Below are 17,359 nucleotides of genomic sequence, written 5' to 3' on the forward strand. Positions count from 1 at the left end.
CAAGAAATGAGAACCGGGAATTCAATAGTAGGTCAAAGGCAAAATATGAAAAATCTTCAGTTAGGACAAAGGACTGTTTTCAAGAGATCAAAAGGAATCATTGCACATAATTCAAATTGGCTGTAGGGAGTTTGAACTGTTTGCAAAGCTTGGACAAACTGGCTAAAGGCAAAAGAAGCATAGGAAACTCTAAACAGATTCACAGAGTTAAGGTTATTCTGATATGGTCAGCCTGCGGCCCCCCAAGTCCATGTTGGTCCATGGAAGAAAAGCATTTTTTCACATCTATCCCGATTTGTTTCTTAAAGGGTTTTTATGTAACAACCAAAGCAGAGGCCTTATCAGCAGTACTCTGGAAGAAAAATATAATTTCAATCACTTAAAGTATATAAATAATTGAAAAAATGGAATGGAAATGGAATCATGAAATGGAAACGAGAGATTATACATATGTCTATTTCCTTTCCTGCTACATACTTTTATCACCCACATTTATTCTATGTCTTAGTTTCTTCCCACAATAATCACTACTTCTGAAAAATAGTCCTTAAAATAGAAATAGTTTGTTTTCATTAGACAGATCAGACAGAATTAATTTAAAGCCCATCAGAGGCTTTTTCTTTTTCTTTTAATTTTTTTTTAGATTGTATTTATTTATTTTAGGGAGAGAGAAAGAGAGGGAGAGAAACAACAATGTGTAGTTGCCTCTCGCATGCCCTCTACTGGAGACCTGGCCTGCAACCAGGCATATGCCCTGACTGGGAATCAAACCAATGACCCCTTGCTTCACAGGCTAGTACTCATTCTACTGAGCCACACCAGCTAGGGCCAGAGGCTTTTTCTAACTTAAATGCATTAAAAGAATGGAAAGAAGAAATCCTGAAGGTCTTATTGAACTTTTTCCTATGTCAGTAAATATTTCTTCTATCCCACTCCCACTGTCTTACCGTTTCTCTCATTGAAACCATAGAATGGTCGGTAATCTTCCTCCAAATACATTTACTCCACAATATTTCTGAGAAGCTCAGTCTATATACGACATGACCTTTTCTCAAAAGTGGACTAAAAATGTGTATTCTATGTTTTTCTGTATTCTGTTTCATCCATAATTGCCGTTTGTCCAATCACAAAATTTTCTTCTAGGCAAAGACCTATGCCTTATATCACTCTAATGTCAACATGGCATATAATAGAGCACGCAGTGTGTTAACAAATCTTCACCATTCCTTAGCTCCATAGTGATGGTAGCTTACACCTTTAACATTAAGATTATTAAGCATAGTATTGGCATGTGAGCCAGATGGTTATACAATTCCATGACACATCCATTTCATACTAAAGTATCAAGGAACAAAAGATTAATATCCTCAGTCCAATCCATTATCTTGCAAGGAATTTCAAGTGGATGTAAAGTCCATAGACTATTAAACAGAATGTGTCCTTTGTTAGCACAGAATTTCCATTAGCAGTAGACAAAAATCTCTTTAAAAAACAATATAGACACTTCCTTTTTAAAAAATTATACTTCTTGGTTAGTTCAGTTCTTCGACTAAAATTTCTTCTCTCTCCCTTGTGCATTTTACAAACTTTTGGCAGCTTTATTGTTGAAAAGCCAAGGTGCATTCATAATTGCACCACTGGAACAGGCATTTATCACTGGCAAAGGTTTCATACTATAAATGAATTACTGTAATGGATGTGTCATGAAATAGCATCTTATTATCCTCCTCTTCTACTTTCTCCACCAAGTGGGGCAAAGTCGATAACAAGTGTTACTCTAAAGTGATATTTTTGAACAAATTAAAGGAATGAAGTGAGTTTTAAAGCTTTAGCTTTGCAATACTTTAAAATGATCAACAGTTTTTATTCTAGTTATGCCTCTAAATCCCCCAAATATTCCTCACTCTGTGCTGTTTTCCTCATACTAGAAAGCTATTGGTTTCTATACCGGCACTTAGGTTGTTCTCAATCAAGAAAACACAATTGAGAATTTATTATTTTTGAAATTGCTGTCAAGAAATGGGAAGATTATAATATTTCCAATTGATTTTATCCAGGTGTGTTTGAGAACACTGAGAGAGAACAAAATCGACCCAACTCCTCTTTATAAAGCTTGAGCTAGATATTAGAGTAAAAATATTTCTTAACTGTGTGGCCTATTGGTAGCTCCCACTTCAGTGTTTCTGAGTGTGGGGTGGTGGGATTGTTGGAAACATGGGAGCGTAGGGTCCTGTCACCACCTTAGGTTAGCTGCTCTAATAAACTCCTGAAGGAGGTGGCGCATAGTCTGTAATCAGAGAAGTTCTCCCCAAAGTCTCTTAAAAACACAGACTAACCACTGTGTCTCCACATCTAACCAACTGAGAAACTGCTGGCAGTTATCAGCTCTCCTGGCACGATGACAGCTGGGAAACAATCCCCTCTCATGATTTAAATGGGGACAAAGATGACATACTACTCACACACAGAAGTTGTCACCATGTATGACAAGATCAAAATCCCAAAATTCTCACATGACAAAATTTAACAAGAACAAAAATATTAATTTCTTGGTTTGGGTCCAAAACACAGCCAGTATTTAACGATATTTGCCTTAGCAGTATTCCAACTTTGGAACTTGAACACAAAGCTACTTGGATCAAGTTGATCTTTATAAGGACACTGCAAATTAAGGCACCAAGGCCATGGCAAATGACACTTTGATTCTTACCGTTTGGTCATTCTGCACAAAATTGGTCAGTCTGTATTATAAAATCAAGTATCTCAAGTTATGATATTGTGGTAAGTAAGCTAAGCATCTAAAGTCAAAGAAAGTAAAATATTTATGCACAAAATTCAGGCAAAACATTTGCTTTCCTTTGAGTTGTTCAAGTAGCTGACAATGATCAGAAACGTTACACATAGAGACCTTTATTTTAAATGAATTTTAAAAAAACCAAGCAGATGATCATATACCACCTCCAACATTAGAGTTTCTCTGTTATGTCACTAACCAGAAACGGCAACCCGATTCGTCCGAAGTTGAGTTTTGGTATTTCTCTTTACACTCAGGAGAACAGCTAGTTCCTATGCACCCAGAGATCTTCTGAATTTTATTTGACAGTTCTGCAAACCCATGTCACTTTCTACTGAACCAAAACTAATAGTATCACATTTTAGTCTACATCTCTCTTCTAAATCACCGGATAGTTTCTTACATGCAACAAGGTGAAAATTTTCAAACTAGCAAATTAATTGAGTCTAGAAGATTGAAAATGATTTTATGAATAATGTGGGACTGTAATTTTATTTGTTTTCCATGTGGAAATACATTTGGTTAAAGGCTCTATCATCTGTTCTCAGCACTCCTCACCTTCTTCCCTATCCCAAACACACACACACACACACACACACACAACATCTAACCCGGTCAGTTCTTGCTCTTCATAGTCAGTTCAAATAGGATTGAAATTAATATTTATTTTTGAACTTGTCTTTATTATATGAAACGTTCCATTTATTTCACTCAGTTATTTTCACTCAAATATCTCTGGAGAATATTGAGGTGCTCCAAGTGCCAGAATAACCGAGGTTTGTGTAATATCTTCCCGATGCACTTAAACTGTCCGTAGTCCTGAGACACCGGTTGCACCCTTGCGTGTCCTCTGTCTTCTGAAGTCCACCACCGTTTTACACATAGCAAGCCCGCTTTCCAATTCCTTTTTTTATGCTAAATTTTGTACATCTACCTACTTCTGTTGGATTACAGGCATTCTTTAAAGATTTAGCTTTAGGTCTTCTACAAAGACCTTTGCTCACTAAGGAGTCCCGTGTTCTACTCTTACCCAGTAGGCTGTTGCTGGCGCTCTGGCATAGATCTCAATGTGTCATAAATGCTCCACGAAGTTAGTCATTTTCCAAGTTCTGGTAACAATAAAAAGCTACTAACTTGGAAGGTCTTACTCAACAGCAAAATTTCCTTTCTGCATGAAAATGGGTTCAATGTTAAATCATATAAAGACAATAACATGGAGTGAAAGATGAACAATGAGAAAATAGCAAATGTAGGATAGAGAAGTTTAGGGTGATTTTTGTCATATATGGCTCAGCGTTCTTCAATTAAATGATGCTCTACCATTGTGCTAAAATGTTCCAGAGGTGACAATATTTCTAGGTCCCTTTTTAGTGAAAAAAAATTCTTTTGTATTCTGAAATCTCTAATTAGCTAGAGATTTTAGGAAAGGGAAGCAAATTTTAATGACCCAAGGGAGGACAAGGACTGAAAGAATGATGAATGTGCACAAAGACTCAGGAGCACAACCAGGCATTTGAATGTACCCAGGTGCCCTTTGGGCCTTGTTTGACAATCCCAAGAACACATGTCACTTTCTGTTATGCACACTGATATAGAAACTGCTCAAAACTTTCACTATTCTTTTTGCAATGTCAAATGAAAATACAGTGTCTACTGCTAAAAAAAGCTCAGTACCCAGCTGGTAGGTCACAACGAGAGAAAGAGGGAGAGGAGGGACTAGAAACAAAAATAATCAGAAAAACGAATAGTGTTTCAGATAATACTTTATGATGTGTTTCTCTCCCTGATGTAGCAATTTTAACCCATGCCTCAGGCTTGATCTCGAATTTCAGGCACTTGCAAAGTGAGTAGCAGAAAAATAAAAATAAAAATTCAGTTCCTCAGAGCAAAAGAGCAATTATTTTTGCAAAGGGGCCTCTCTTTTATTTCAAAAAAAAGTTGAAAATTTGTTACTGTTGATAGTAGTAACTGTGGACAGAGTCATACTCATTTAGACCATAGTGGAAAGGTGTGAGACAAAGCAGGTGACGGGAGAATGTTGGGGTCAGAACACAGTGAAAGTGAGACATCTCCGTGGGCGGCTCAGAACCACTCAGCTTTCTGCACTGTGGCAGTGACATGTTAGCGTGGTAAGGTCAGTTGATTTTCTTGTTCACTTTGTACTGTTTAGCTAATTGAGAACACATTTACCTCTGTATTTGGTAAGGAATGAAACAAATAGTAAGCCCTTCTTACATTCCTGAAAAATAGGCACTTTTGGTAACATTCCGTAACCATTACTTAATGCTTATTTTGGTGTCTCCTGTCCAGAGGTTCTTAACTCTGACTACACATGAGAATCATCTGGGAGTTTTAAAAACACCGATGCTGATACCCCATGCCAGAATTTCTTCTTTAATTAGATTGGAATGTGGCCCAGGCATCAGTATGTTTTAAAAGCTATTCAGGGGACTCTAATGTGAAGTCAGGACAGAGAACCACTGAGTCTAGCCAATATTTCTGCAAGCGTGGCCTAGATGGATCACCTCCGCCACCTCCACCAGAGGCATCGTAAATCCAGTTCAAAATGCAGATGACCACATCCCACCCAACACTTAACTAAGACGAGCTCTAGGATGGGACCTGACAGAATGGCTTCTTAATAAGCTCCTTCGTGATTCTTTGAGAGAATTCTTGTAACCATGCCTGCATAAGCTAATGATTCATTTGACATGCTCTTCAGGTGAAAGATGGTACCCAAGCTCTACTCCTCTAATTTATATGACACAATAGCTATTTGCTGAGTAATGTGATGGTTTTGTAGGACAATGATCATTCGGACAGTGAAATAAATCAACTCTGTGGATATGGGTGTGAGTTATTTATGTATGTATGAGATATGGGATGTATGCATATACATCTATGAATAGTTATACATCTATATATCTCCATTCACTTGGTATGTACATACACATATACATGTAGACATTGACTCTAATGCTAATGGGAGTGTTCTGGATTCTGGCTTGAAAGGCCTTCCATTACTTATTCTCATGCCCATGGCAGAGAATTTCCTACGACTGTATAAAGTGTTATGGGTAAGGCTCAAATGGGTGGCTATGCAGAGTCAAGATTTAATGCTCCCTGAACAATCTTGAGAAAGAGGAAAATCCCAGAGACATTACAAAAATGTTTTTGGCCCTGGCTGGGTGGCTCAGTTGGTCCGAGTGTGTCCCGATAGGCCAAGGCTGCAGGTTCGTCTCAGTCAGGGCCCATGCAAGAAGCAACCGATGAATGCACGGAAAGTGGAACAGCAAACCCATGTTTCTCTCTCTCTGTAAAATTAATAAATGAAAAATATTTCAAATATTTTTGAGTATTAGTTACGAGCTCTGATTATATATGTTTTATATGCCTGTCGTTATTGAAAACTGCTCTTGAAATTCAGGGGTCCTGACAGTCTGTCGAACGCCGAAAAGCTGTTAAAAAGCAATCCAATATACACTTCGGGGGCAATCCCTTTTACCAAAGTGCACATCATTTCATTCGTTTTAAAGGTATATATATTATTAGGAAAGAGACCAAATTGGTATTTTTCCCCTTTCTGCAATATAGCACAAATACATACTTCTTTCTCCCAGCTTCAGCATGTGGATAGCTTTGTAAAAGTCTATGTCAGAGAAGAAAGTTATTTTTTTCTCTTTCCATGGACTTCTTATGGTATGTATACTCAGAATTTTTTAAATTGGCTGGTTCTCAAGTGAAAACAGAAGCATAATAATAAAGCAGAAGGTATTATTTATCTTAGCCTTATATGCACATGTCAGAAAATTAAGACAGTGATGAATTATACATTACTGTACAAAATTTTATTATGAGACAAAATTCAAATTTATTCTGCTTAAAATACAGAAGACAAATTTTCCCATTTAGAAAAGTCCATTTTGTTAGTGCTTAGTTGTAATGGAATAAAAATTTCATGAGGTATACATACTAATTCAATTTTTACTGAATAATTTTAAAGGTATACCATAGACAACATCTGCTAAACTAACACAAAGTTATGTATTTGGTAAATGCTTTAGTAACTTATATTTACTTTAAAAAGTTACCTTTTTATTTCTAAATCATAAAATATTCGAGAGGAAAAATTGCTTCCATTTGGCATATGTTAAATGTGTGTTCATTTGGGGAAAGCCTATAGGAAAATAAACGTTGTTGCTGCATAAATTCAACTTCATTAGAAATCGTCCACATGATATTTTTAGTAATTACCTGATGAATTCAGTGTTTTCTAGAAAGCCAGTTATGAAAGCTCAAAGGAAACATTTTTCTTCTTGCTTCAAATAACTGGACAGTGTATAAGCTCCGTAGGCCTAATGCGTTTTCGATTTATAGTCCTAATTTCTTTTAGTGACTGCGAAAACATAAAGGGACTAAAAGATAGCAAAAAATGGCAAGTATATTCATACATGGCGATATACAAGTAGCACTTTAAAATTTCATGTGAGATGACTATTATGTAACATTTTAAAAGGTAGAATAGAACATTTGAGGAGGAACGCATTTCAAAAATGCTTCATACTTGGGAAATGACAGATAAGAAATCTATTTTAAATGAAACTGAGTAACAGAAAGTTGATAAGCAGTGTTCTGACCCAGTAGATCCTAAGTGAAGGGGGGAACACAATGGTGTACAAGAGCACGTGTGACACTGTGAACTCAGCAGGGGTTAAAGGAACAGTGACTGAACGACTCACCTAGAAAACAGGTGCACTGCATGTGCAAGGCACGTATTCTTAACTCCACCATCGTATTTGCTATAAAATAATTCACTCTTTCATTTATGTACGCGACATAATAAAAATATGTGTGATTAGAAGCAAGTTGACCTGTGCAGAGTTAGGTCAAAGCAGTTCTCATAAACTTAACGCACAGCAACCCAATGGAAATATAACTTCAGGAAAATTGAGCAGCTGCGGTTCATCCACAGTTTTAAGCACAAAGAGAGAAATACTTTCCTGACTTCCTCCTGAAGCAAAATTCTCACTAGACTAACAAGGTCCCCACATGCAGAACAGAGGCTTAACCTTGTCTTTTGGTCCACTGGTGAAGAACTTTGCAATCCAGCCTCTCTTTTTATTTATTTTTCATGGCTTGTTGGTAGGAATATCTGTTAATTACCTATAATAGCTTAAAACCCAGTACACACACTAATGTGAAACATCCTTGTTAAGAAATGAGTGGCAAACCAGAATGCATAATTAACACATCTCTCAGATATGCTAACGACATTGAGAAAGCGAGCTAAGTGTCTATTCAAATCTTCTACAGAGACTGGTCTATATGGATAATCGTTATGTTTCCATGCATGTTGGAGGCAGATTAATGATGAATTTGAGCCATATGAGGCCTGGGTGTGCAAGGGTTGGCATCCCACCTAATACCGACCACCAGTTATATAAACTGATTACAACTCTTAGCTTAGTCTCCTCAATGGTAAAATGAAACGGATCATGTTTTATTAGGTTTATTAAGCGAGATATCTATAAAGTGCCTGGCATTTAGTAGACACTCACATTTTTCTTCTTTCCCTAATATTCTAACTCATTAAACATTAATGCAGCACAAAATAATTAATGCATATCAAAATAAAGAATTGCTCATATTTTTTCTTAGTGCATTATTACATAAAATGGGAATGTCCAAAAGATAAACATCTTCGATGAGTTAACCTTAAACTATTAAATATACAAAATGCAATTCCTTAAAATGGTATGTTTTCACAATCTAGATAAAATCATACTGCCTACCAGTAGGGCCATTTGTGAACTACTCATTTAAAAATAAAACTCATGTAATTACTCATATGCAGTATACTTAAAATTAGAAATTATTTTTTCACCAACTGCTTATTTTTAATATTTAACTCACTTTTAAAATTTCCTTTTCTAAACTTTGAGATAAAATTTTGTAAAATAAAGTAGAAAATAAAAGCTACTAGAGTATATATTTGTTAGATTTTTCCTGAGTATAAACCACATTAAACAAAATACTTTAATAAAATCTTTCTTATAATTCAAAGCACTTAAGCTGACGGTTACTCATATATTAAATTGGGAATTTAAAAATATTTTACAGAACATCTTTGTACTCAAAAGTTCACATATATCAATTTGAACAAATATATTATTTCCTAAGATAAAAATTATTGAACCTGCTTTGAAATATATATAATTAACTTAAATTATCCTATTGTGAATATACAAATAGTATACTAAAACCATTTTAGAAAACTTAAACTACTTTTACGTAAATAGGTTAAATATTCTTCTTGCAACTTATTGTTAAATTATTCAAACACCTGTTCTTTTTTAAAGATAAATTGTATCCCGATATGTAGCCCATTATAAAAATTAAACTAACTGGTATTATTATACTTTCTAAATGTTATGTAGTTTCGTGAAACACAAATAAGTGTATGAAACAAAATAGGAATTACCCATAAAAGTTTTGAGAACTACTGTACAAAAATAATTGCATAACATTACCCATACCTAAAAATTATTCAGTTCCTCTTTTGTAGCCCGTGATTACTTTTCATGTTGCCCTCATTCCCATTGGTTCATTATTTCCTTATATTTGTTTCATTCGTTGTGATATAAATTCCTTCAGGCCTTATTCCTCTCTTCTTTCCTTACCTCCCAAACAGTGCTTTGTGAAATAAAACATGCTCAATAAATATCTGTTTAATTAAATTGGATTCTGTCATTACATAATTAGCAGTGTCAAATGATAATAATTCAGCTACAATCTGTGACAAAGAAAAAAAATACAGGCATGGGAATCTGAATTTCTCATTACGCGAGCTTTTACTACTTCTTTAATAGGCATATGTGGTAATCTCATGAGTATCCTGAAAAGAATATTTGGGCTATTTTAGGTTTCCAAGTTCTTAGGAAAACATTTCTTAAAATTTTAATAGCCAGTAGATTTTAATTAAATATTTTGTCCTAAACTTTTTTAGAAATCCCTTTACTGCATCAAATCTGGTACTATAGTTGCACAAACTTTGCTTTTCACAACTTGGTCTGCGAGATCTACAAACACCTCACAGATACTACTTTCACTAACTTGTATGGACACCACTTTATCTGTGGTCTGACCATTTGTTACTACAGATAGAGTTTATTAAAGAAATTTGTGTGGAAAATAGATCAAATTCTCAGTATTTTAAGGTCATTTAAACAATGTCCAACAAAAGATTAAAAAAAGAAAGCTATGATCAATAAACTACATAGTTTGTTTTGATATTTGGCCTCATGCTGACCAAAGTCAATGGTGACTAACACTTCATCCAGTTGTTTGACATCAAGCAAATTAGAAACACAGATGTTAAAAACAACATAATTATTGTAGATATATTTAATCACATATTTTGATGCTGTTTTCAGTATTTGGAAAATCTCCAACTAATTAATTGGAAAATCTCCAACTAATGGAATGGATAGAAGTATTTCAAACATATCTTTCTATTTTAGTTGTGGAAAGGCTGTCTTAAAATTCTTAAGTTATTTTACCTATTTCCAAAGTGACAATTACATGATTTTTAAATGGTTCATATTGCTACTCTTTGCCCCTGTTTTCTCATCAGACAACCAGAGCTACTATGATTTATTATGTTTTTGAAAAGAGTCAAATCAAATGGCATGTGTAAAATTTCTTTGAAAATGAAATGCAATTTATAAACATATGGTATAATCTTAATAACCTTGTAAGATATTACAAGTATAATATTTTTAAATTACACTACTACAAAATCTCATTCCTCTAACTATCCAAGAAATATTATGTACCCAAATGAGTTTAAGCTCCAGCTAAAATCCATGTTATTGAAACTCAAGAATAATCCTAGCATTGTAAGATATTAGCTTTAGATGCTGTGCTTATATATCTTTAAAGAAAAACTTTGAAGATTATAAGAAACTTTTAAAGAAAAATGTGTCAAAATGGGTAAAACTCTTTATTTACAAGTTACCTGGAGATATTTAATACTCAGTAGAGTAAATTACTTAGTCCTTTCTAATTGAAACCAAGTTTTGCCGTTGTACATATATTGGCACAGTAAAATTGTGTGACTGGATGTTAAACACTTTCAACAATTTGCAGTTTCATGCATTTATATGAGCTGTTAAACAAAGAAGAGAAAAAAGATAAAAACTCTATGTAGAAAATAGAATTTTATAACTACATTTTACAGAATATTCCAAGAGATATCATTGCTCATTTTATTATTTTGAAAATATTACTTATTCAAACAACTAAAAAACATTAAAGCCTGATATAATCTTCAACATTTGAAAGAATAATCATTGAAAAATATGTAGAACAAAAATTCCGTCTCAATGCTACTGATACCACTTATACTGTTGAACAAGTATTATATGAGGTATTGAACATTTCACATAATTATACACTTAGGATTTGACATTGTAACTAAACCAGTTGTTCAAGGCCACTAAAATACTGAAAGAGGATTACGATTATTAACAGTGGGGAGGAGGAAAACAACTATAAAAGCCCTTCTAACTCAAATCTGGAAATGCTGACTTCACTCAAATGAACATCTCAACTATTAAGAATTTGCAGTAATTCACAACACAAAACAAGACATTCACCTCTATTTTTTTATCTTCTCTATTACATAAATCCAGCAGTGATATAGTATGTGTTTCAGGCCTGCACAGCTGTGTGATATTTATAATTGTTATTTTTCAGAACTTCCTACTTACAGAGAGTTCACATCACTTCTCATAGGTGGGTGGCTCTTAAATTTTATACTAAGCATTACTATGTCCTAGTAACTCCACAGAGAGTATTTAAAGTTCATGTGTTTTAAAAAGAAGCACTGGAAATTTTAAGTTTAAATAATAGATGGTAACTGCTAAAAAGACAATACTCAATTGTAGGTGATACTCTATGGATTAGCAACTACAGACTATAATAAATCTGTGGCTTTGCTTTCTAAAATATGTATTTTTCATTTTGCCAGTGTTCACTATTAGAGTTAGAATATTTTCTTACAATGATTTGCAATAAGATTTGGAGGAGATTTGGAGGAGATTTGGAGGAGTGAAAAACCCCAAGAAAATAGAAAGTGGTCCACAAACATTTAGCTTATGTACAGTAGTTCTGTTGGTGTCTTATAATGATAAAATAGGTCAATTTGGAGCATCTAAGCAACGTTTGGAGAATACCATTTAGAAATACTTGTTATATAACACAAAAGAAAGTGTTGTCAATGCCAAAGAAAAAGTTTTGTTCAAGAAGTAACCTTCCAACTTTTAATAGGTGGCGTGACTATCAGCAAAGATCATTAAAGGCTAATAGACCCACTTGAGGTATGGTTGCTTAATGGAGGATTAGATTTATAGACACAAAACCAAAATAGACAAAAACTATAGACAAAAACTAAAATACATAGAGTGTGTATTTTAACTGTCTGAATACCCAACATGAGATGGAAAAACAAACAGGATGAAAAAATAAATATTTTTGCAGCATTAATAATTATTAAGTATGTGCAATTATTTTATGCAATAAGAAGTTTTACCAAAAGGATAACAGAATCTATATTTAGAATGCAAAGCTGCCACGTACTTAGGAGAAGTAGAAAATTGTTTAGTTTACAAATAAATTTTGTTTGAATTCATTTTTTATATAGTAGAGTAGACCACTGTTAAGGAAGTAGATGAAAAATTCACAACAGTTGAGAAACTTAGGAAATTGTCAAGAAGTATAGTAGTGTTGAGATAAATTCTTTTCAGCTTTTTCAAAGTTTGCAGAAGTTTATGAAAAGAGATAAGTGTTTCTTGACTCTTTGCAGAAGTTCAGTGTACAACATACTATATACAAATGGGGCTTCCCTATATACATATACCTATGCATACAGTATCGATATGCCTTTTGTATCATATACACCACTTTAACTCAAAGAAAATGAGTTAACAAAACAATAGTCATTGCAAGACAATCCAAGTGCTGAAATAATTGACCTTGATCACTTAAAGGCTATTTTACCTCTTACAATGCCCAAGACTAAGAATATAATTTCCTGTTTTACTTTCTCTTTCATTGCAACACTGATTGTCACAGGTAATATTTGTGCTTTTGCATAATACCCATCCTGGATGTCACATGAGGAATGTACAATATTGGACGTTTTAAATAAGCATGCTGGAACAGGGGCAGGACCATACAACCATGCACAAAACATTCTGAGTATGTGTTTCCGAACTGACTGCAACATCAACATGCACCACTACCACACTCGGTCCCGTAGAGCAAGGAGTGTACAGCTGGAGCAAGCACGGCTAGTTTCACTTGCAGGAGTTTCTTTAAAGAACAACAACCAGTAGAGAAACAAAACTGAATGAATGGAAAAAAAAAATCCCCCAAAACCAATTTTAAAAAATTCCTCCCACACGTTAACACTGAAAATCGGGCCATTTTCTTCATTCTACGTAAAGCAGAGCTTTTCACAGAATTTCCGAGTTGACTTGTTTTTGAGACACGTTATTAGTGTCTCAGAGCTTTCCCTAACCATTGGAAAAGCTCATCTTGGTACAGCATTTTCCAGCGCACATTGGCTTCGACAGTTTCCACAGCTCTTGAGAAAGAGGCAGCAGCTACTCCATCATAGTTCTTCATAAAGTTCTTTAGCTGAAAATAAAAAGTTTTAAATGGTAAATATGCATGTCTTATGAGCTCATGTCCAACATATGTAAACAAGAATCCATTGGAAACAATGTTCCACAGTCACTATAGAAGGTGTACTTAATATGCGGAGTGAGCTTAGTATTGAAATGCAATATGACTGTGTCCATAGGTGTAATCTATTTGGAAAATGAAAGGAAAAAAAAGAGTGGGCATTATAGTTAAAAAGCCATAAAATCAGCTCTTATTTCTTACAACTGTACTTGAACAATAAAAAAAGAAATATTAAAACAGACATGTTTAATTTATTTTTCATAAATAGGCTGAGTGCTAATTACATAGCATATCCAATGGATGAATTAATTTCATAGTAGACAAGTTCTAATTACAAAGCATATCCAATGAACAAAATAGCCTTAAAACTGAATATAAGGGTTAAAGTTCATTTTTTGTTTGTAGAGAGAAAATTATTCTTCATCTTCTCCAAATAAGCAGTCTGAGGGCTTGACACTATCTCTGATGGCAAGGGAATTCCTGAAGTTGTTGGGTAGCGGGGGGAAAAAAAAATCATGACCTAAAAACAGGATGACCAAACAGCATTGCCCTCACCTACGTAACTATATCTAGAAAGAAAGAAGGAGGAACATGGACTCATTAAACCAGAGAATTTGAACATCAAATTTGCATGTTATAATTTTTAAATATCCTGTCATAATTTTTATGGATATGGGATTTTCTCTAACGAGTTTACACATTCTGGGAATGCTCAAGGATTTTATATCAAGGTTCGATGCTAGCAGCTTTTCCTTCTGTCTGGGATATCTTAAGAAACTGGCAACCAACCAGCAATTGTGATGCTAAGAGACAAATGTGAAAAATCAACATGCAATGCAGAAACACTATGTGGTGTAATTAGTGTGGGGTGGGATTCATCACACGGTGGGCACCACGTGGAGGATATGCCAGGAGGGAAATGCGGTGCATCAGGAGTGGCCCGAGGACAGGGAGGAATGAGGGGAAGGGCATTTAAAATGGAGCAAATTATACCTTTTGAATTAATCTAAAAGTCAGTTTATGGGTAGCATAGTTTGTTTATGACTATTACTTTAATTACGTGATACTGCTGAGTTTTCTCAAAGTTTGTCCTCTACTCCCCTACAAACCACCGTGCCCCACCACATTAGCAATGGGTAATCATATCTATTGAGATATTGGAGCTGTATCTATTACAAGAATTCAAAATCACTATGCTACTTTATAACAAACATGTGGGATCCAACATATAACTAAGATTTGTCAGCACTATCCTTAAAACTGATTTGACATTTGACCAAATAGACACATACTAAAGAAAGGGGAAGAAAGGAAAAGACTGGAATTTATTGAATAGCTCCATTATCTCAGGCTTTATGCCACATACACAGACCTATAACATGTACACATATGTAAAAAAGAAGTCTAATGGAAGCACCCAAATGACATTTTTAAACTTTGGCTAATTAATCCCATAATTCATTTGCATTTACATAGTTATGTTCAAACCAATTCAGTCTCTGTCTTACAGCAAGAAATAATCCATGTTGATCCATGTTTTGAATTTAGTGTTTTCATTTATTACAAAAATACATATATTATATTGTACATTTGTACATTATTTATATAACATATCAATCAGAAAAAAGTTACATCTACTACTTATAAAATATGTTCTGCTGTATTATATATTTTCCTAGGCAGTCACTGAACATGCCAAATAGCGATAATGACCCTTTGGCGACTTTGACTCTGGGGAGAATGCTGTGGGTTTCTTGATGAGACAAGCACGCCGGCCTGAACACATGCACTAAATCTCTTAAGTCCTCCTTGAAGGCAAACAATAGGTCGGAATACAAATGTGCTATCGATGGGATAGCAGGTCAGATTATCCTGCAAGGGAGCACTCCGTAGAAAGTGCAACTGGTAGGTCTCTTAAATCACTTTTTAAGTGCACTAAATACTGCCCTCGTGAGCTCAGAGAGCCTGAGGCGAGCGACTCATACGAATCTTATGAGTAGCTTATTCATCAGAAGACATCTGGCTCACTTTCCGTAGTTGGCATAAATGGACTTTATGCCCGTTATTTCTCCTCAGCTCTTCTAGCAAACAGGTGGTCAGAGCGGCCCTCTAACCAGTCCTGGGGAGTGATCACCATGCCTTCCCAACTCTTGCCTCCCTTCAGAGGCCATGGGGTACATGAAAGGCATTTGGCATTTTAGTTTGCTTATTTCTGCAGCTCCTTGGCAAGATTGCTGCTGCTGTTCATTTTTATTATTGTGTTTCCTAAATACCTATGCTATCTTAGGCTTTTATATGATAAAAAATATTGTAAGTTTAGGCATTTTTATAAAATAATGTTCCGTAAGATGTCAGAATTGTTCTCCCTGTTCTTCGCAGAAAAAAATTTCTAGACGTATTTGTCAAATTCTCTATTAAAAACATTTTAGCATTCTATAAAACTCTTATTTTAGGGTAGTTAGACCCTGAATATCACAAAGTAGACTGTTATCTATAATGGGAAGTCTGCGATGCACGGGCTCTATTTTCTCCTGCACCCGCGGGGGACAGTAGGTTCGAGGTGTAGGAAAATGATTGCTGGAGAGCGCTGCAGAAAGGACGTTGGTGTGGAAGAATGGCAAGAGCCTCCAATGGTCCATGCGGTCGTACTTCCATTAGTTTAAAATTAAGGAAATAAAGCACTGCCTCGTAGAGAAATATTTTTCAAATTGTTGGAGCCGTGTAACTGCCAGTGTCAGGGTCTAGAAGGCAGTTTTGGGATGAGACCATGTAACACTGTAAGTATGTCTACTTAATGCCCCTAAAGTGATGGGGATCATTCACATCTTAAATGAGCTTTCAGAATTCATAAAGATGCTGATTCCCTTTTGATCTATAAACTGCTGAAATAAGAATGTGCCATATCCAAAGGGAGCGTGTTGGGTTTTCTGTGCACTCATTGAGGCTCATTGGTCATGGAAGAATGAGACTCAGCCTCTCTATATTTTTGGAACGGGGTTACCAGCAGTACAAATTAAACCCCCATCCCATCCAGCAGTGGTCCCTAATCAGACCAATGATTACATAATGAAAATGTGGAGAAGCCTCAGGCTACACTTGCGAAGCTGGATAGTCAAGCAAGCAGCTGTGCTGTGAAGGGAGTCGCAGCTCAGGCCACAGAGAGCTTCAGGTGTAAAGTCAGCTGCTCTGCAGATAATGGACTAAAAGTCACAATTTAGTTTCAGTTTTGAAACTGTATCTTTCATTATAAGGGTCTCGGAACATTTCAAATGCAATTAAATTAAGTGTAAAACATTAATATATAAGTGAAATACATAAAATCATAAAATGTATAAAAATCAGTTAAATGTCCATTTGAAAGATTCCCCCCCCCCATGGCCTGATATTACCAAAGCAAAGAAAACTATGAAAGACACACAGAGTTAGAGGACAGAAGAGGGAGAGGGGCGAAGGGAGAGGCAGGGAGGTGAAAAGCTGAGAGAAGGAAGGCAACAATAAGGAGGAGGGAGGAGAGGGAAAGACAGAGGAAGGGAAAGACTGTTCACTTCTGCATTCACTCTACGGCTGCACAGGTTGTGACTAAATGAGTCTTTTACTCCAGGTTATTGAATATGAAATCATGGAATTAAAAGTACTTCATTTAAATACAGACGAAATTGGAAACAGTCATTAATTTAATTGTTCCTTCTTTCTGCTTCATATGGATATGAAGAAAGTCTTTCCATTTAGTTTCCTTTATTAAAAATATAGTGAAATACGCTGAGGCTTTCAAAATCAAATCCTTCAGGACTGGGAACACACATGGCAGGGATAAAA

At 35.2% G+C, this 17,359-nt stretch overlaps 1 protein-coding gene across 1 annotated transcript in view; it reads right to left on the reverse strand.

The window, feature by feature from the left end:
- Window positions 1-12,456: 12,456 nt before the first annotated feature.
- TRHDE (thyrotropin releasing hormone degrading enzyme) overlaps window positions 12,457-17,359 on the reverse strand; it is a 372,616-nt gene continuing 367,713 nt past the window's right edge. Inside the window, exon 19 of the mRNA XM_024576381.3 lies at window positions 12,457-13,495. Within this exon, the coding sequence (XP_024432149.2) occupies window positions 13,352-13,495 (144 nt within the window). The 3' untranslated portion in view covers window positions 12,457-13,351. The remainder of the gene's footprint in view (window positions 13,496-17,359) is intronic.

This window comes from Desmodus rotundus, chromosome 3 (genome assembly GCF_022682495.2).
Source record: "Desmodus rotundus isolate HL8 chromosome 3, HLdesRot8A.1, whole genome shotgun sequence".
Lineage (NCBI taxonomy): Eukaryota > Metazoa > Chordata > Mammalia > Chiroptera > Phyllostomidae > Desmodus > Desmodus rotundus.